The sequence below is a fragment of the Macrotis lagotis genome, chromosome 1, assembly GCF_037893015.1.
Source record: "Macrotis lagotis isolate mMagLag1 chromosome 1, bilby.v1.9.chrom.fasta, whole genome shotgun sequence".
Taxonomy (NCBI): domain Eukaryota; kingdom Metazoa; phylum Chordata; class Mammalia; order Peramelemorphia; family Peramelidae; genus Macrotis; species Macrotis lagotis.
Genome location: NC_133658.1, coordinates 844,948,545 through 844,971,012, shown reverse-complemented (window position 1 = coordinate 844,971,012; position 22,468 = coordinate 844,948,545). Strand labels below are relative to the sequence as shown.

General features: G+C 35.7%; 1 protein-coding gene and 1 pseudogene across 1 annotated transcript; one reads left to right on the top strand and one right to left on the bottom strand.

Annotated features, from left to right (window-relative positions):
- Positions 1 to 5,133: 5,133 nt before the first annotated feature.
- Positions 5,134 to 7,577, top strand: LOC141508053 (UPF0488 protein C8orf33 homolog; annotated as a pseudogene).
- A 12,088-nt stretch (positions 7,578 to 19,665) lies between these two features.
- On the bottom strand, positions 19,666 to 21,135 carry LOC141490738 (vomeronasal type-1 receptor 1-like). The gene is given in 2 exon segments (XM_074190951.1): positions 19,666 to 20,304; positions 20,307 to 21,135. Coding segments are annotated over 2 exon segments (948 nt in total). The 5' UTR covers positions 20,788 to 21,135; the 3' UTR covers positions 19,666 to 19,837.
- Positions 21,136 to 22,468: the final 1,333 nt, after the last annotated feature.

Below are 22,468 nucleotides of genomic sequence, written 5' to 3'. Positions count from 1 at the left end.
TTTCCCCTCCTACTTTCCTGAATGATAAGATAGATTTCTACACCCAAATGAACGTATATGCTATTCCTTCTCAAAGGCAATTATGATGACAGTAAGGTTCACTTAACCCCTCCCTCAACTTCCCCTCTTCCACTCCACTGAAAAAGTTTTTGCTTACCTTTTTATGTGAAATAACTCACTCTTCCAACTGTCCTAATAAATATTTATCAGTATCATCTTCCCATTCAGGATAAGTGAGATTCCATGCTAATTAAACTGCTTCTTTCTCATAGTTTGCAACATTTTCTCCTTGACTTAGGACTTCTGAAATTTGATTATAACATTCCTGCAAGTTTTTATTTGGGGATCTCTTTCTAGGAGGTGATTGGTGGATTTTTCCAATTTCTACTTAGCCACAGAGCAGTTTTCTTTGATAATTTCTTGAAAATGATGCCAAGGTTCTTTTGTGTAATCTGGGTTTTCAGGCAGACCAATAACCATCTTATTTATTAGGACAGTTAGAAGGAACATATATAGACAAGGCACAAGAGAGAGAGAGAGAGAGCTGAATATGAAGGTAAAATATGTAATAAAAATGGAGTTGATGGGTGAGAAAGGAATGTTCTGGGGGAAAAGAGGCACAATGGGCTCAGGTATTTCACATAAAAAAGGCAAGAACGAGCTTTTGCAAGGGAATGGAAGCGGGGAGGTAAAGGGGAATAATTAAGTCTTCACTCTCATCAGAAGTGGCTTAGATAGGAAATAAGATTCACACTCTACTGGGTATAGAAATCTATCTTACCCTAGAGTAAAAACAAAAGGTGAGAAGAGAGATGGGAGAAAAGGGACAGGGGGGAGGGGAGTGGGGTGTAGGTGATAAAAGAGAGGGAAGATCATGGGAGAGATTGGTCAGATATAGTCATATACAACACACTTTTGAGGAGGGACAAGATAAAAGGAGAGAAAATAGAATAAATGGGAGTAGGGGAAAGGGAAATACAGCTAGCAATAACAACTGTGGGAAAAATATTAAAGCAATTTCTCTGATGAACTTATAATAAAGAATGCTATCCATCTCAAAGACAGCTCTGGATACAAACTGAAGTGGTTATGTTTACTTTTACAAGACTATTGTAGTAATGTGAAAAAATACTTTTTGTTTTTTGCAATGCAGTGAGATTAAGTAACTTGCCCAAGGTCACACAGCTAGATAATTATTAAGTGTCTGAGTCCACATTTTAACCCAGGTCCTCTGGACTCCAGGGCCAGTACTGTATCCACTATACCACCTAGCTGCCTCTGAAAAATACATTAAAAATGATTGTTAAAAATATTTGCATTGGAAATTGGGAAATATTTGACAAAATAAGATTTTTAATTGATTATTTGTCAAATACGATTTTTCAAAGTATTTCATAAGTATTTATTTCTTAAAGACAGTGTTGAAGTAACTATTGCTTTAAATTTATTCTGGGACGCTTCTCCTTCAAACTATAATGTTCTATGAATTCTCAGCATGGCTTCTTTCTTCCCAGGATCATATCTTTCTCTAAAGTTACATAAGCAAAACTTTGCTTTGATGTTAGTATCACAGGGAAAAAAAACCCCATTGGATATGCTGTTCAGGCCTTCATGTATTAATGAGATGACAAGAAATTAAAAACTCCACTTTTTAGAATTCATTCTCAAGTTTCCTTACTTGTGTTCATAAATGTGTATTATTGTCCATTGCCCTCATTCTTCATGGTCTAAGTGGGAATACTTTGTTGCAAAGTTGGAGGGAAAGTCGAACCAATGCACAATTAAGAAGAGTGGAACATATGGCTTTCAGAGATTTGGTATACAGAATTGCATTTGGTACAAAGCACTGTATTCTGGGTCAGAATACTAACAAATATCAAGATTGGTTTGATGAAAATGATGAGAAAATTGAGAAGCTGCAAAATGAAAAAACAAGAACAAAGGATTTATCAACAAGATAGTTAATCCATTTCAAAGAAGGCAGAATTTAATTCCATAAAAGGTAAAGTACAAACAAAGCTTAGAAAGATTCAGAATTCTTGTTTCAATAAGGCAGATGAAATTAAATTTTAAACAGATATAACAATCTAAAGTGTTTTATGATGCTTTGAATGTTATTTATGAGCCGTAGACATATGGTGCATCTCAACTGCTTAGTCCTAAAGGAGCCACCTTGATTAGTGATAGGGACTTGATCTTAGAGAGATGGACTGAACACTTCCATGGTGGTTTTTTAAATGAAAGATTTTATTTTGAGTTTTACAAATTTAGCCCTACTCTTGCCTCCCCCCACCACAGAAGGCAATTTGCTAGTCTTTACATTGTTTCCATGGTATGCATTGAATGTGATGCGAGAGAAATCATTTCCTTTAAGGAAGGAAAACTAAAGTATAAGAGGTAGCAAAATAACATAATGAGATGTTTTTTTTTAAATTGAAGGTCTTTGTTCAAACTCCACAACTCCCTCTTCTGGATACAGATGGTATTCTCCATTGCAGATAGACTGAAATTGTCCCTGATTGTTGCACTGATGGCATGAGCAAGTCCATCAAGGATGATGATCACCCCCATGTTGCTGTTAGGGTGCACAACGTTCTCCTGATTCTGCTCATCTCGCTCAGCACCTCTTCATGCAAATCCCTCCATGCTTCCCTGAATTCCCATCCTTCCTGGTTTCTTTTCTTTTTTTTTTGGTTAATATGATTTTATTTATAAATTACTAAAATATTCTTGTTAAGGAGTAAAAATGATAGCCCCTCCCCCACAAAAATATAGAACCTCATGAGAAATAAAGTAAAAGAAAGAGAAAAAATGTATTTCAGTCTGTGTTCTGATACCATAGGCTCTGTCTCGGGTGGATCATATTCTTTATCATAAGTCCATCACAGAAGTTACTTCCTTATTTTTTCACAGTTGCTGTTGCTGATAGTAATTCCCTCCATCCATTCCTCCCCACTACCATATATTATATTTTCACTCTCCTTTAACTTTGTCCCTCTTCTAAAATGTGCTATAGGGTAGCTGAGTGGCACATCAGACAAAGCACTGGCTCTGGGGCCAAGAGACCCCAAGCCCACATACCACCCCAAATTCCCAGCAAACACCTGGCCCCATGGTCTCAGGCAGGCCACCCAATCCTAGTCCCTTGCAAAACGTAAAAAAGAAAATTTGTTATATTGTACTATTCTCTCCTATGAGCTACCCTCTCCTCTATCACCCACATCACCTCCTTCCCCCTGTCCCCCTTCTCTCCTTTTTACTCTAGATGTCTATACCCTATTGAGTATGTATACTGTTTCCTCTCAGTCATTTCTGATGAGAGTGAAGGTTCCCTCATTCCCCCCTTACCTTTCCCCTTTCCATATCATTGTAAAAAACACATATATCTTTTATATGAATATCTTAGCATATTCTAACTTTCATTTCTCTTACTCCCAGTACATTTCACTTTCATTTTTACAATACATTATATCTTCAAATTCAGCTCCCTTCTTTGCCTCACCTATAAAAGCTCCTTTTACCTGCTGTATTCAATGAGAAGGTTCATATGAATACTAACTATCATGTTTCCATACAGGCATAAATACAGTTCATCATCCTTAAGTCTTTCATAATTTACCCTTCTCCTCAACTCTCTATGCTTCACTTTCTGTTCAGCTCTGGTCATTTCAACAGGAACATTCGAAATTCCCCTGTTTCATTGAAAGTCCATCTTTTCCCCTGGAAGAGAATGTTCAGTTTTGCTGGAGAGTTGATTCTATGTTGCATTCCAAGATATTTTGCCTTCTGGAATATTATATTCCAAACCCTATGAGCCCTTAATGTAGTTGTTGCTTAGTCCTGTGTGATCCTGACTGCAGCTCCACGATATTTGAATTGTGTCCTTCTGGCTGATTGTAATACTTTCTCTTTGACTTGGGAGTTCTGGAACTTGGTTATCATATTCCTGGGGGTTGATTTCTTTGAATCTCTTTCTGGGGGAGATTGGTGGATTCCCTCAATTTCTATTTTGCCCTCTGCTTCTAGGATATCAGGGCAATTTTCCTATAGGAATTCTTTAAAAATGAGGTCAAGGCTCTTTACCTGATCATGACTTTCGGGTGTCTCAGTAATTTCTAAATTATCTTTCCTAAATCTGTTTTCTAGATCAGTTGTTTCTTTAATGAGATGTTTCACATTTTCTTCTAATTTTTCATTCTTTTAGTGTTGAAGTATTGTGTCTTGATTTCTTGTAAAGTAATCAGCTTCCTTTAGCTCCATTCTACATCTGAAGGATTTATTTTCCTCAGAGAGCTTTCTTATATCCTTTTCCATCTGGCCAGTTCTGCTTTGTCAAGAATTCTTCTCCTCAATAATTTTTTGAACTCTTTTATCCATTTTACCTAAGCTGGTTTTTAACATATTATTTTCTTCAGCATTTTTTGGATCTCCTTAACTAAGCTGCTGACCTCATTTTCATGTTTTTCCTGCATCTCTCTTCTTTTCTCAATTTTTCTTCTATCCCCATTACTTGATTTTCAAAACCTTTTTTGAGCTCTGTCATAGCCTGAGCCCAATTTCTATATTTCTTGGAGTCTTTAGATGTAGAATCTTCAGGTCGAGTATTTTGATCCTCCATGGGATCATAGACAAAGTATTTGTCAATGGTCCTGTTCCTTTTTTTCTCTATTTACTCATTTCCCCAGCCTATGTCTGGTTTGGGGGTGCAGGACACCCCTACAAGGACCTCAGTTTGTGAGGCTCTGACTTTTTCCATGGGGCTGGGGGGAGGGTCTGTTCTATGGGGGGCCTAGACTGTGATCAGGATCTGAATGTGGTCAGAGCCCTAGAGTCCTGTTCCAGGGACAGAGGACAGACCTCAGAAGTCTCCCTCCACAACCTTACTTTTGGTGGGCTGAGCACTCAGGGCACAGCTGCCTGGAGGTTCCTGCTGGCCAGCTCCACCGGCCTGCTTCAATTTCCTGTATCTGGGCTGCCATGGCTATGCTGAGTGCTGGGGCTATGCTGAGTGCTGTGGCCATGCTGGGGGCTTGAGCTTTGCCCTCACTCCAGAGGTCTCCCTGTTGATCTTTCTAGTTATGCTTGCTGCTCCCTGGAGTGCAGGTCAGGAAACTGCTTCTGTTGCTGGAAGCCATGGCTCCCAGGAACCATGCAGCTTTTCCCGAGAAGCTGAAGTTTCTTTACTCTGGCAGGGCTGCCCCTCTAACCTCATGGAATAGAGCTTTTCCATGTTACCACTACTTTCCATGTTACCTTGGGCTGGAGAATTGCCTCACTGGATCTTTCTGTGGGCTATGTTTCTCAAATATTTAATTAGAGTCTTAATTTTAAGATTTTTGAAATATTTCGGAAAGAGTACCTAGGAGAGGCTTTTCTCCTGCCACCATCTTGGCTCTGCCCTCCATGGTGTTCTTAACAAAGCACCATGAATCAGTGCAGGAATCATTGACTGCTTCAAGTTGAAGTCAATCCATTCCCAACTGAAGTTCCAACTGAAGAAGAGGTTTTAAATACATTGGCCTCCTTTCATGTGACAAAGCACCTACTGCTGACTCTATTCCAATTCTTGAACATGGAGAATTTAAGCTCAGTTTTTAGCTCAGTTACTAGCATTAGCTCTACAAAACTCTTTTCCTAGATGCATATGCCAGAATTCTAGCTTCTCAGAGTTCTCTTACTGGGACTTCCTACAACAACCAATTGGAAAACATGAGTTCTAATATCCCATGGCTTGAGTTCTAAGATTGAGAGCTTCACCTCCTGCACCTAAAACTAAAAAGTAAAAACAAAACAACCCAAAACTCCTGAGGCCATTATTTGGGTATTTGTCCTGACTGGAAATAAAGGTGTGCCTCAGACTATTCCATGCTGTTTTCTTAGCTATACTTTCCTTATTCTGAATGAATTCTTGTAGATAATTTTTTAGATGTCAAAAAGCAGCTAGATGACTCTGAAGCTAGACTTAAAGTTAAAAAGTCCAGTATTCAAATCTGATCTCAGACATTTCCTAGCAATGTGACTCTGAGTATGTCATTTTCATGCTCCTCAGCATTCTCATCTGTAAAGTAAAGATTATGTTAACACATACTACTTTGAATTATAATGATAATAAAAAGAATAAATAATTGTTAAACTCTTTGCAAAATGTAAGGTATTATACAAATGTTAGTTATTGTTATTCTAAATCTGGTCTTCTCTGTATGTATACATATTCATCATTTCTAACAGTGTAATGATATTCTTAGATGCAAGTATATGGCACTTTGAATAGAATCCTGGGTCCAACTTGTCAATCACATTAATGTATTCTTTAAGGGAAAAAATTTATACTTACATATGTCACAGTATATCATTACAATTTTTCTCATTGATCTAAAACTTAGTATATAAAAAGGCGGTGACTTTGTCAAAAATGATATTCATTGCATTTCCATGTTCAAGAAAAAGTATATTTAGATAAATCAATTTATATTCACTCTTAGTTATTCAATAAATATTTTATTAATTTTACAAAGCTGTCGTTCACATGAAACAAAAGATACAAATATAGCGAAAATCAAAACAAAAAAGCATAGGAAGAGGCAGAGACTTATAAAATGCCATTTTACAAGCAAATTTTAATAAAGCCGAAACTTTTTAAAATGTTAGATTAACTACTAAGTTGTAGCATAGATGAATATTAAATTTTTCTGATTTGTTTTAAGCAACTAATTTTTAAAATAAAAATTCAGTGTTAAAGACTTTCAAATTCAAGAAAATATTTCATGTGTAAACTAAAAGTTGCACTTAAAATATAATACTTTATAAGTTTTTATCTAATTTCATTTTTTCAATTGTAAATACCAAAAAACCTTTGAAAGGTCATCTAGACAGAATTGAAATATATTTTGTGTCTTCATCTTTACAATGAATGCAGTATAATTATTTATTTTGAGTCTACTCTTTAAATGCATTAAAAAAGTAGTACCACAAAAAATAATTCTTTTTTTAAAAAAGTAGTACCACGGGAGTTGCGTTCCGCCGGACGCGGCCGGCCTGCGCGGAGCAGAAGTCGGAGCCAGTCGGCCGAGGCTGCAGGGCGGCCAAGAAGGGCAAGAAGAAGAAGCCGCCGCCGGCTCGCCCGGCCCCGAGCCGGGACGCCGAGGGGGCGCCCGGGGACCCAGAGGAGCAGCTGCCACTGCAGAGGGAGCTGGACTGGTCCGTGGAGCAGCTGGAGCTGGGCCTGTGCACGCAGAAGGCCACCCCGAAGCAGGCTGAACACGCGGCCCGAGCCGTCAGGACGCTGCGAAGCCATGGCACCGAGCTGCCCAAGAAGCGCCAGCTGGTGCCCTCCCTGTTCGGAGACTACCGGGCCCGCATGGAGGAGGAGCGGCGCTGAGGACCATGGAGGCCGGGCTAGATCGGCCCGGGTGCTGCCTGTCGAAGGAAGAGCAGCCGAATCTGCAGGCATCGTCCACCTGGACGGATGAGTGTCTTCTCCAGAGGAAGAATTTAGGTTTAACTTTTTAGTCCCTACCCACCAGGAATCCCCCTAATTTCTGCCAGAAAAGTTGCCTTTGCCATTCCCCCGATCCATTCTAGGGGGCTGGAGGGAAGTAAAAGGTTTTTGAAAGTCACCTGGTAGGTAGATCTGTGACCAAGATGACTCAGACCACCTGCTTTTCAGGTGTGTGGTCATTGTCACTGAAGCCCTTGTTCGACATGTGGGGGTCATCAGGCTCCTTGTGGAATAGATATGTAGTTACCATATCTTGAATTCCTTGAAGACTCATGAATTCCATCTGTCCTGAGCCATGGCTGAAGGGTGAAGACGGAGGCAGCTGAAGCTGCTTGAAAAAGACTGATTTGACTTTTACCTCTTTGTTACCTTGGTGCCTCTACTTTTTAGTAGGAGAGAGGTCTTCATTCAGTGAACTCCTTTCTACTTTCAAAAAAAAAAAAAGTAGTACCACAAGGGTTGGAGACAGAAACTGTACCATAACAAATTCAAATAATTGTAGACTATTAATAAAAGTCAGGGACAGTTATATAATTGGAAGTTTTCCTAATTAATATCCATTTGGAATACAATATTTAATAAAAATATAGATGATAAAAATTTGCTAATATGAAATTTTCATATGTTGTAATCAAAGTTGAACAGTGATAAGGTATTTGGAACTTGTAATAAAAAATTAGAGAGAGCACACATGGACAATAAAAAGCATGGTATCTTTTAATCAACTTTATTGTTTGTAAATTTCGAAAGATATTTCATCCTCTTATTACCTACCACACTTGTTACAAACAGGGTTCTTTATAAATTTGTTTCTAGTTGCAAACTAAACTAGCTCAGTTTTTATTGTTTTATTATGCTGATAGCCTGACTTCAGTAGAATGGTCAAAAATATTTCAAAAATAATGAAACTGACACTTTTACACTCTTTGGCAAAATTGTCTAGAAAACACTAAACTAATAGTTCTGTGGCAATTGAAAACTACGTCATTCCATTGCTCATTGTTTATTGTTTCATATTTAATGAGAAAAGTTCTGGTTACATGGTTTCATTGTGATTTATCTGACCACTGACCACCCTAGCCACTGGATTTGTGTTGCCCTTTCTCTACTTCTATCAATATATGAGTCATGATGACACCCTGTCACAATTACCTTGGAAAATAGAATGGGTGGTCTTGTTTCAAGATGATGTCCTTTTAGTGATGGGGAAAAAAATGAAACATTTGTAAATCATTCTACATGTAGTATCACCTGTGCTAAAATTACTTCTAACCTGCAGATGGCTGTCATCAAAAGGAACAGCAAAGTAGAGAATCAAACTGAAGTTTAATTTCAAAGTGGGGGAAAAGGTTTGCAAGAAAGGAGAAATTAGACACAAATTTAGTGTAGCTAAACCTTGATACATATACCAATGACTACACAATGAGTTTCATGACTTGAAATTGTCCAAGCTTGTCTTGTGATTGTATGAGCTAAGAGAACACCTGGTCAGAGTAAAAAGAACAATAATATAATTTTGCCCAAGGGTAAGATCATAAAAAGAGTGAGTATAAAGGATTGTTGGTATGCCAAGCTCAAGACATAGTTTGTTTACTAGACCTTAGCTCTACAAAAGAGGGTATCTTCTACTATCTTGACAATGGTAAAATATCTTGAACAGGTGTTCAACAAGGATATTGAGCAGTCATTTTGGGCATATAGCCTTCTCTTGCCTCCATTAAACTATTTGGGTAAACTATGGTTTGTGTAAAAATGATGGGAAAGGGTGACTCCATTTCAGGGTGGGGTAGGTGAACAAATAATGGGGATGTTCTTACCAAAAAAGGATTTTCTGTCAATAAAAATAGTAGCTAGCATTTTTATATCATTAAATATTTGTTAAAAAAATCTTCATGTATATTATCTCATTTAGTGCTGAAAGCAATCATAATATTATCTTCTTTGACAACTTAAAGAATGTAATGGAGGCTAACATAGCTTTATGAGATTGATGCTTGTCCTTCATTCTAGAAGAAGTCCATGGCATCAGAGAGTTGATGCCATGATAATTGGATTTGAGTGAGGGGGATATAGTGCTAAGTCACCACACTCTCTTCTCCAGAGCCATCTGGATCCAGCAGACAGATATGAATCAGGATGACCGCAGATAACGCTGTGATGCAAGCAGGGTTAAATCACTTTCATTTTGCTAGGAAGTATCTGAGGTCTGACTCTGAGAACTGTGACCTATCCACTATGCCATCTAGCCTGTACTACAATATAGGATCATACAACTACCAAGCATTTTATATTAATATAGTCAGAAGAGATCAGGGAGCTAAATCAAAGGAATCTCATATTGAACCCTAACTCTCAAGAAGCCATTATGTCCTAGAGAGAACTTTTCAGTCTTTCACTGAGTAAAAAAGATTCTAGTCTAATGTATATGTGCTGGTTGATGGGTAAAGGGCTAAAATGAGTGGTAAGGTGGGGGGGACCTTGGTAGATAGTAATCTTATCACAAAACTAAGTTTGGGGTGAAAGGACAAACTTGGTATCTCAAGGGAGAATGAATAGAGGGTGATCTGGGACACTAATACATTGTTGGTGGAGCTGTGAACTCATCCAACCTTTCTGGAGAGCAATTTGGGATTATGACCAATGGGCAACAAAAATGTGCATACTCTTTGACCCAGCAATACTACTACTGGGTCTATACCCTGAAGAGATTATGAAAAAGAGTAAAAACATTACTTGTACAAAAATATTTATAGCAGCCATGTTTGTGGTGGCAAAAAATTAGAAATTAGGTGAATGTCCTTCAATTGGGGAATGGCTCAACAAACTGTCGTATATGTATATCACGGAACACTATTGTTCTGTTAGAAACCAGGAGGGATAGGAATTCAAGGAAGCCTGGAAAGATTTGCATGAACTGATGCTGAGCGAAATGAGCAGAACCAGCAAAACATTGTACACCCTAACAGCAACATGGGGGTGATGATCAACCCTGATGGATTGCTCATCCCTTCAGTGCAACTACCAGGGACAATTTTGAGCTATCTGCAATGGAGAATACCACCTGTATCCAGAGAAAGAATTGTGGACTTTGAACAAAGACCAAATACTATTACCGTCAAGTTAGAAAAAAAAAACTTTATATTATTATGCAATTTTACTATCACAAACTTTATTTTTCTTCCTTAAGGATATGATTTCTCTGTCATCACATTCAACCGAGATCAATGTATAACATGAAACCAATGTAAACACTAACAGAATGCCTTCTGTGGTGGGAGGAGAGGGAAGCAAGAATGGGGGAAAAATTGTAAAATTCAAAATAAATAAAATCTTTCTTAAAAAATGTACTTCAAGACTCAGGAGTCACTGATTATCAACACAAAGAGACTACAAGTTGAAAAGCAAGCAACCAAGAAGGTAGAGGAGTTCACCAGCCAAGAGTGTACCTTTACAAAATTCATATAAAATACCAAGATAGAATTGAGAGAGTAAAAGAGACAAATATGACCAACAGAAGGATGGTCTGGGTGGCTTTGGTCTCAAGAGAGATTCTAAGAGAGAGTCTGGTGCTATATGAATGTGTTGCACCTTCTGGTAGTGTGTTCAGAACAAAAACCATGGAGCCACTGGCCCAAATCACAATTCCTATACATTTAGAAGCAAGAAGGGAAATCACAAACATATATAGAAAATAAGTAAATGAGGAATTAAGTGGTCTGGAGCAAAAAACATAATTCTCTATAAGTGATGTTCTTATGGCCTTGCAAGGCTTTCATAAAAAGAAAAATTCCATAATCTATAAGTAAAAAGAGGGGTCTAATCGAAGAGAAAGTTTTCTTTTTGTGACAAGCTGAGAGTATTTAAAACAGAGCTCAAATTATCTGGTCTGGGAAATTGCTAGAAATCATTAATATTGACTAATAAAAATAATAAAGTTTTTTGTCAAAGAATAGTCATCATCATCATCACTACTGATGACATCCATGAATCCCCAATAATGAATTAAACTATATGTGTTAACCTCCAGAGTTTGCCCTAATAAGGAACAAACAGAATTAAACCCAACATGTATTTGCCTTGAATTTAGTCTTAAGGTGGAACAAATGGAATTAGGTTCATGTATATGTTTTTGGTTCTCTAAATTTTGTGGTTTATTCATATGCATGGGGTTCTGGCTAAATGGACCCTAAGGTGAGACTCTGGGACACATATTTATAGAATTTAGACAAAAGAACATAAAATTATGGAAGTCCACATTTTTCACAAAGATATCACAGCATATATCAGAGTCTCCTTTACTATGTCTGCTTCAGGTCACGACTTTTTGTCTCAGAATAATTATGCCTCATCAGTTATATTACAGAGTTCCATAAAACATGGGAATTTCCTCTCCATGATGTTGATACCATCCTGTGACCATTGATACAATGGAGTGGCAGAGATTTGTTCTTATTAGAGGAAGAGAAGGAAAATATTATTTTTCATCATTCCCTCCTCTTCATCAAAATAGCACCATGAAGACCAATGAAAAAAGGTATAGGGATGTGAGGGGCCTGATGAGGAAGAAATAGTACAGCTTGAAGCAAACTAAAACCAAACCAAGAGTAGTCAACAGACATGGACTGGAGCCTTAGGTCATTTATGGGAAGACAATGTGAAAGGGAAAAGGAAAAAAACTAATGATACTTTGACAAAATCAAAGATCATACAGTTAAAAGGTACAAAATGGAAAAAGTAAACAACTAAATAAAATTCAGATCCATTCCTCAGGCAATATCTGATGGAGTCTTGTGGTTTGGGTGTGGTATCAGAGCAGGTCTTTTCCTACTCAGGTCACTTGTAGAGATTTTCTTTTCTGCTAAAAGACTTCTACAAATTTTTTCTTAATGCAAATTTAAATTTACATTGCTGATAACCAGGTCAGCTAATGAAACTACCTCAAACCTTATATTTCATTGTTAATCAAGTCAGTTTTGATAATTAACTAAATAGTAGAATTATATTCTGGTCTTCATATCATTTGCCTAATTATCACTGAGCATTGTGAAAAATTAAAGGATATTAATTTACACTGGAATGTAGCTAGCTAGTAACAGATGTCAAAGTTAAACACTTAATTAGCTAGTTGTTTAAAATATAGGGAATTCTAGACCAACTGGCACAAATCTTATACCTGCATCTTACTATAGTAATTCAGAATATATAGTGCTTCAGAATTGCCCTATAAGATCATATTTAATATTATTTTCATACTGATCATCTGACATTATAATAGAAATTTGTCATAAGAGAATAGGGACATAAGGGAAAGTATGGTAATTTTGATGGTAATTTTGATGGTAATTCTAGGTAAAGGTAATATAGATGGTCATTTGCATTGATCTAGGTTAGAAGACAGTCAGTTGGGATATTGTAAATGCTATATTAGGAAAATTAAGTCAGGGGAATCCTACCTCAGCTCATGTTAATCATTGTTTTCCCAGCCTTTCCCAAGAAAATCCCTCCCATAGAGTTGCTAACATCATAGATCATTGGCTCAGTAGCATTCCTTGATGATCACACCTGGAGTCAAATTCAGAATAACAGTTGTTAATAATATCAAAAGCAAGTTCCAATAATCAGAATTTCAGGTGAGTTCAGTTTACAAGAATCAAATATCCTGGATAATAAGTATAGACTAAATCTCACATGGTAACAGCAAGAGATTATCACAGAAAAATCACAGCTTATTTTGTCCCTATTGCAAAATGATTTTGCTTTAAGATGTTTAATAAAAAACAAAAAACCTTGAAAATTATAAATAAAATAATTCCAAATTGCATATTGAAAACTGATTTTATAAAATACTATCTATAGTAAAACATATTCAGTTATTAACCATATTCAAATAGCTATAAACTTAAACTATTGCTTTGAGAATTCCTTTAAACAATGAGAACATCTCATGAAACAAAGATGTAAATCTATTAAGTTATGAGATTAAAGTTAATAACCTATTGTTTTTGTTCTAAGGAATAGGGTATAGAAATGTTATGTTAGCAAAAAGAAGGAATTTATGAGGTATCTATCTAGGTCACCCAAATCGAATCAGATTTTTCTTCAGTTTGGGTGTTTAATGTGCATTTTGAACATGTATAGAAATATATGTAAACTACTTAGGAGTCAAAGATGCTCTAATTATACTCATACCACTCTGAAAAAAGTGAGATTGTTTAGAAAATGAATCTTGTACATGTGATAAAGTCAGCCATGAATTTAACTTCTGCTTAGGTACTGAAATGAGTTGTTCAAAAGAAAATTCTGTTTCTCTGAAAGCATCCATGTAAGAATGGTCCAAGGGCATAGAAAACCTAAAAATGAAACTCCAGAAAGAATATTCAGGGACCCAGAGTCTCATTAATCACTATAGGTTGACATAAATGTTATCAATAACAATTTAATATTGCAATAAGTTAGCTTACAGATAAAAATTTCCAGCCCTTTTATGAAGCACACAAAAGACTTTTGTTAAAGTTTGTTTTGTTAAATTCAAACATTTCTTTCTAAAAGTATTTCCCTGTCTTAAAAAGAACTTAAAATTTATCTTAATGTTAAAGGACTGATCATTCAACCTTTATGAATTATTTAGCCTTAAAGCAAAGATAAATCTCTAAAATTTGAATTTATTAATCCTAACTTGATGCAAATTATCTTTAAGTATCATTAATAAATCCCAAAAGTTTTAAAAATGCAATAAATTATTAATTACAGCAAAGTTTCTAAGAACCACCTTTCATTTCTCAAAAGGTGTTTAGGATAGGGAGGAGTCTGTTTTTCTGAGCCAGAGAGAACATATCTGATTAAAATAGCCTTATTTCAGCCTTTATTTCTGTTTATCAGGCCTTTAAAATTTGCTCAATATATTTTTCCTTGTCTTTAAATATATCACTATTCATAAGAAATGATACTGTAAGGCTTTTGAAATTAACATGAATATCATCTGTCTGATGTTGAGCTCTGAAATTTTGTAAAGTTCACCAAATTATTTAAATTACTAATTTATACATCAAATATAACAAATACTTAGAGGTCTGCATATTACAAAAACTCTTAAATTTATAGAAGGCACAAAATTTCCCATGTGAAAAAGTGAGTTCACAATAAGCAATTATTTTTTTCTAAGACAACAAGCTATTTTTCAAAGATAATATAGGGTCATTTCATTTTTTTAATTATACCATAATATAATTATGCTAGTATTTCTATTGATCCATGACAAATTAATTATAGGTACCTCTAGAGAAGACACTGTCCATGGCGAAGAATGCGTGACCTTCACTCCAAAGTATGGTCCACTAAACATTGTCCAAGTTAGAGCAAAAAATGTAAAATAGACTTCCTTCTTTCAACATAGTGACTCAGGGTAAGACACAGAGAAGTCTGATTCTCCATTTCTTTAGGTTAGTCCAAGTCATGGCACAATATTGACAAACTTCATGAGTTTGCCTCTAATAAAGAAGTAAACTCCAAGTGCTAACCTTCAGAATTTGCCCTAATGAGGAATAAACAGAATTAAACCAACATGCATTTACCTCAAGGGTTTAGTATTAAAGAAGAATGAACAGAATTAAGTAAACATACATGCTTTTCATTCCCTAAAGGTCTGCAGTTTATTCATATGCATAGAGGTCCAAGCTAACCAGACTCCAAAGTGAGATTTTCAGACCCATATTTATAGGAATTAAATGAAGGACTATAAAATTATTGATGAGAGCCAATGAAATTCTACATTCTTTTATAAAAAATGTCCCAGCATGGCGACAGCTAGGTGGCAAGGGGATAGAGCACCGGCCCTAGAGTCAGGAAGGCCTGAGTTCAAATCTGAATCAGACACTTAATAATTGCCTTAGTTGTATGACCTTAAGCAAGTCACTCAACCCCATTGTCTTAAACAAATATTTTTATTAAATGTCCCAGCATATGTCCCAGAGTCCTTCCCTGATTCAGAATTTCTTCTTTATGTCACAATTGTCAGGGAACCCATTAGGAGGAGGAGAAGTGTCTCCTCCTGACTCAGGATAATTATGCTTTATTAGCTATGTTATAGGTTAAACATGGGAATCTCCTCTCCATGGTGTTGGCATCGTCCCATGGCTGTTGATTCAGTGGAGGGATTTATAGTTCTTATTAGAGAAAGAGAAACATATAAAAATTTATATTTGGTTGCTGTTTTAATAATCTTATCTTTAGAATAAGATAAAGTAAAGCAATTAAACTAAGTAGTCAAAGAAAAAATCACTTTTTACAGAAGATATGATTGTTTATATAGAAATTGCAAGAGATATAATTAAAATCAATTGAAACAATAACCAATGAAGATGTTATCAAAGAAATCAATAAAAGCATTCAATAATTTTCTATATTAACAAAAAGAAAAAATTACCTGAAAAAATATGAAAAGACATTCTATTCAGAATAATCACTGAATGTATACACTATATGAGAGAGAGTTCAATATAGATAGATGGACAGATGAACACATATCATACTCATCCCCAAACATGCACACCATGTGCACATGCACATATACACATACATACACACACAGAGGAATTATATAATACAACTTAAATATTCTCTTAAGAGAAATAAAGGAATAACATCATTTCTTGAGATAAATGGGCTATCTCAAAAATTAAAATACCACCTATGTTAATGAATTACATAATTGATGTTAGATAAATAACAAATTCAAAGGGTTACTTTATAAAATTTATATTTAAAAAAGCATGTCACCCAGAAAAACAAAAAGTCAACTCTCTCAAATGAAATGATGTAAGGAAAATTGAAGCATGAAGAGGGTCTGGCAGTGTTAGATCTCAGACTAGAGCACAAAACAGAAATCCTATTAAACTGTCTTGCACTGAAAATTTAACATAATGAGGTACACAAGAGCTATTATACAGGCTAACATTATGTCCAAACTCTTAGACACACACCAATGGGGTAAAGACTCTGTGTTTTGCAAAAACTGATAAGATGACTGAAAAGTCTCTGAAAAATTAGTTATAAACCAAAATCTTACTTTATTTACACAAGAAATTCCATGACTAAAATACAAAAGGTTACATTGATCACCTAGCACAATGCTTGGTCCTGTGCTATTAAAGGTTTTTTGATTATACAAAATTCATAATTTTGTACAAGAATCTATTTTTATTAGAAATAAAAGTTCTATTACAAATATAGGAAATTCAGAGAAATGTATAAAAAAAAGTCTTTTACCAATAGATTGAAATTTTAAAAGGTATGGGCAAAGAATTTTCAAAAGAAGAAAGACAACCTGTTAAGAAATTTTTAATGCATTAAATCATACAGAAATGGAAATTCATATAATTCTGGGATTCTCCCTTTTACCTATCAGCTTGGAAAAGATGTGCTAAAATGGAAAATGTCAATTGCTATAGTTGTATGAATAGAAGTCCACTAATTCCCTGCTGGTTGAGTTTTGAATTGAATTAACTATTCTGTAAAACAATAAGTAATTCTATTCAGAAAAACAAATCATAACACTTTTGTTTTAGGAGAGAACTGGGTGTGTCCATCAAATGCTGAATGACTGAAAATGATGTCATACAAATGTGATGGAATATTTGAAATACATTTTGTGCCTTAAATAAAAACCTCGATTCACTAACTCAGAGATTTTTAAGAACTGATGCAGTTCATATTTTGATGAGCATCAGTAAATTAATTAAAATACATAAATGTGAACAATAACAAAATTCAGAAGGGAACACAAGCAGGAAAGTTCTATGGAAGACATTTAAGTTAACATATTTTTAAACAACAAAATTATGAAATAGAAACACCATTTTCTAGCAAAAGTAATAGTAACTAGCTTTTGTATACCTACTAGCATTTACATGCTAGCTATTTGTAGAGCACCTACCAGGTCAGCTACGTGGCACAGTCGATAGAGCACCAGGCTGGAAGCCCTGAGTTCAAATCCAGACTTACTAGATGTGTGATCCTGGACAAATCACTTAACCCAAATTATCTCCAAAAATAAATAAATATGTAGATAGACAAAGAAAATGGTGCTAGTGTCAAAGTGCTAAGCACTTTAACAAATAGTAACTCATCTGATACTAACAACCATCTTGGAAGATAGCAGATATCATTATTATTATTATTCCCATTTGCAGCAGAGGAAACTGAGACCAAATGAACTGATTTGCCTAGGATCATACAGCAAGAAAGAGGATGAGACCAGATTTGAATTCAGGTTTTTCTGACTCTAAGTCTAGTACTATATCTACTCTGCTACCCGGCTAATGTTTTGAAATGTTTATGTTTCTTCATATTTAAATCAATGATAAAAAATATTTCTTTCAAATTAAAGGAATACAAAAACACCTGTTTTCCAAGTTCTCCTCAAATAATAATTTATTCCTTAATCCCATTGTCATTTCAAGAAACCAATAATAATGTTTTGTCCTTCATTTACAAACCACAACATCAGGGAGGTGATGCCATGACAAGCACATGAATTGAATTTCAATGAGGGGGACTGTGCTAAGTCACCAGCCTCACTTTCTCCTGTAGAACCATCTAGGTCCAGTGGCCAGACATGAATCAGGACAATGGGAGATGGTCCTAAATGCAGGGCATCACAGGAACAAGTGGAAAGGAGATTCAACTTGGGTTGTGAATCTAGGTTAACACAGCAGTTACCAGAGTGATAAATCTGATGCCTCAGTGCCAATATTTGAATTCCAACACTGTCATTTACTAACTAGGAATTCTTAAGCAATCACTCTATTTCTGTAGTGCTAAAATTATCTGGAAAATACAGTAGAAATGGATTTGTTGGTCCTCTAAACCATGCTGAGACCCAAGAATGAAAAAAAAGACTTTTTAGGAGAGGTCTATTGGAGACCTTACATCTCACATTCTCAACAATCACCAAACATCTTATGTTTCCACAGGAGCTCTGAGAGGCCATATAATTTACCATTAGTTAGACTGAAGGAAAGTCAGACAAGCTCCAGTAAAATCAAAGATCCAGGAACAACAAAGGATTTTAAAACTTCTTGGCTGAATGGAATAGGAACAGAAAAAGGAATAGACACAAATAAGGAAAATGCTAGACAGAGACCAAAAACATACCAAACCTGAATACTGATTAGAAGAACAGAAAATATGATTTTTCAATAGAAGTATTGCTGAATTTGAAGACATGAATAAAGAGAAGGAATTGCATTGAAAACTGTAGAGAAGCCCTGAAGATTCATTAGAAATAAGAATTTGAGACATGATGTTTCAATGGGGAATTACTGATCTAGAGAACAGAAGCCTAGAAACTGAATCTGAGGTAAGGAAATAATCATATGAGCTCTTTTTGTAGTGACAAAATAGGAGAAGGATTTGGGATGGAGAAAAATGACTAGAGTGGTGATTTAATACTTGACAACATTTAAAAATGCCAGCATACAATGAATAAAGAAGCAAAGTGCCTTTAAGTTGATTTATACTTTTAAAAAATTCTCTACAGACATTCCAGACAGCTATTGCTTGCAAGATGGGCAGATTACTTCTCCCTGAGGTCCTTAAAAAAAGAAAAAAGATACCTCAGTCTCAAACTGCTTATTTCAATGGGTTTCAGTCTGGTGCCCTGTTAATTTTGTTTCAGTGTTAGGAAAAAAAATCAAACAATCATAGGTCATTCAGCATATAGTAAAATGAGTTTGTCTTAGGCATGGTTTAAAATAGATATTCAACAAAGATACTAGGCAGTCATTTTGAGTAGATGGCATTCCCATGACTCCATAGGGATAAAGTTTAAGTCAAAATATGACAGGATATGCTGTTTTATATGATCTTGGGATATCTACCAAATTTTAAGACTCCTGATTCCACTTCAAGAGGACCTGGTTATGGGGATATTTTCACAAAAGAAGGAAGTCATGTCAAAAAAAGAGTAGCATTTATATAGCTCTAAGTGCTTTACAAAGAACTCAGTTATCTCAATTAATCCTGTCTAATATTACTATCCTCTTTTTGCCTTTGAGGACTCTATGGAAGTAAACATAGATTAATAGACTAACCCGGGATCACACAAATAGTGTCATGAGGAAGATATCAATGTGGCCAGAGGAAATCAAGAAGCTAAATCAAGGGAACCCCAAATTCCACCCAAACTCCTAGAGAATTTTTTAAATCTTTCATTGGAAAATTAATGCATGTGTGTTGGTTGGGTGAGGGAAGGCTGAGTTGAGTGATTGGAGTAGGGTTAAACATGAAGAGATTCCTGGTAGTCCTTTCACAAAACTGGAGATTGGAAATAAAAGGGTAAATCTAATACCTCAAGGAGGAATGGATGAATGGAGAACATAATCTACCCCAAAGAGTTAAGTAGTACTTAGATATCTGGGAGTCACTGATTATCAGCACAAAGGGACTCCAAGCTGGAAAGTAGGCAACCAGGATGACATTGAAATTTTTCATCCAAGAGGATATCTTTACAAAATGCATATACATTACCAAGATACAATTGAAAGTATAAAAAGAAAAAAATATAATTACCAGTAGCAGGATGGTCTGGGTGGCTCTGGTCTCAGGAGAAGCTCTAGGAGAGATTCTGGTACTATAAATGTGGTGGACTCTCTGGTGGTGTCTACACAGCACAGAGATCATGGAGCCACTGGAGCAGACCATGATTCCTATACATATAGCATCAAGAAGGGAAATCATGAATAGATATAAATATGATGGGACAATAAATGTAGAATTAGAAGCTACTGAGCAAAATCCAAATTCTGTATTTCAGTGATGTTTTTGTGTCTTTGTGATCCTTTTATATAGACAAAAGCTCTATAATTTATAAGTAGATGGAGGGTCCAACTGAAGAGACAGAAGAAGATTATATACTTTGTAATTCTAGCTTTGAGTTGTATACATCTGGATGGTCCAGTAGAGATGATGATGGCCTGGAAGCCACTCAAGAGGCAGGTGGTACAGAGACAAAGGCCCCACCCTACTCGGTGAAAATAAAACACAAGTTTACATACCACATCATCCAGGAAATTGTTGAGCCCCAAAGTAATCATTATCTGAGGGATCCCTTTTGAGAGAAGCACCAAGTCATTGACAAAAGACAAATGAGTAAGAAGCCAGTCTATGGGCCTCAGTCTGGCACCAGTGAAGAAGGTGATGATGTAACAGCACAGAAGGAAGGAATTCCCTAAGAGTCCGATTCCAATCTGAGAGAGGAAGATAATTCTTAGTATCATGCCATTAGGAGTCATTGCTTGAATCTTTAGAGGAGATAAACAAGCAAACCAATAGAACCTGGACAAAAACACAAAAAGTAGATCATCTTCATTAAGATGAGAAATTTAATCTCAATGTCACACACAGTCTCTATTCCTATTTATTCCATACCTTAGGAACATATTGAGAATGCTTACTTTAAGGATGTCAGATGTACTATTGAGAAAATTTTATGAACTATAAAATTACTAGATCCAACCTTGCTCTTCATTCATAAAGGGCTATTATGAGAAACTTTTATATGGTGCATCTTCCATTGCAAAACCAGGCATGTTACTACACTCATAATTCAGTTCCTTACCCAGGAAAAAGAAGGATTGTGTTAGAAGGGGTGAAATTCAATCAAGGAAAGGGCAGGGTTAAAGAAAGGAATGTTCATTTATTTAGTTCTATGTTCCAAGAATTGTTCTAAGTACTTTTTAATAAATATTATCTCATTTTATCCTCACAATTCTGCAAGCTTTGTGCCATTGTTATTCCAATTGTACATGAGGAAACAGGCAGAGATTGATTGACTTCCACAGGCTCACATAGCTAGTAAGTGTCTGAGAGCATTTTGAATTGAACTTAGGGTTTACTGACTCCTGGCCCAGCTCTATGTTCTCTTCACCACAATCTGCTTATAAACAAAATGATGTTTCAGTCAGGATATGCACCATTACTATCATTACTACCATTACCAATTCAATAACCATTAAGAGATGAGTACTGAAGATTTATCAAATCATTCAAGTGAATTCTAACTCTTGTCTGTGCCCAGAAAAAGAGATTAGGAAAGTGAATGAAGGGATTGTCAAGAGCTATCTGTCCTACCATGAATGTACTTTACCCAAGTTACTCTATGTCTATATGCATGCATACGTTTATTTATTTATTTATTTGTTTGTTTGTTTGTTTGTTTGTGAGTTTCTACATCTGCATCACACACACTATGAATACTCCAAGGACTCTAACTTTCCTACATCTAACTCATTCCAATCTACTGCTAAGAATTTTCATTCTAGGGGCAGCTAGGTGGCACAGTGGATGGAGCACCTACCCTGGAGTCAGGAGTACCTGAGTTCAAATCCAACCTCAGACACTTAATAATTACTTAGCTGTGTGGCCTTGGACAAGCCACTTTACCCCATTTGCCTTGCAAAAACCGAAAAAAAAATTTTTCATTCTATAACTGCATAATAATTGGGATTTCTTCTTGTGAAAAGCTCCACAATCCAAATCATCCAACAAACAGCACTTCAATTTGCTACAAAGGAATGACTTTCTTTTTCTATCATATTAATTGGTAGAGTGGTTAAGGTGGTTGGGGTGTTTGCTACAGTGCAGTGGGATGGCCAATACTGAGGAGGTTGAGAGGAACCTGAAGCATAAAAGGAAAGATGTTTATACTTGAAAGGTATATTGCTTCAATTATAAGAATACTCTAAATGTAAAAAGTCAAAATTTTTTAAAAATTGTGAATTTTATGAAAATAAAATCAATAGTTCTTTCCTTTAAATGCTAAGTATCATGAATCTGAAAATGAGAGCCACCATTTTATGGCATGAGAAGAATAAAGACCTTCCAAAAAAAATAAGAATAACACATGGATATTCACTGGCACCATTATTATTATTATTATTATTATTTTTACTTTTTGCAAGGCAATGGGGTTAA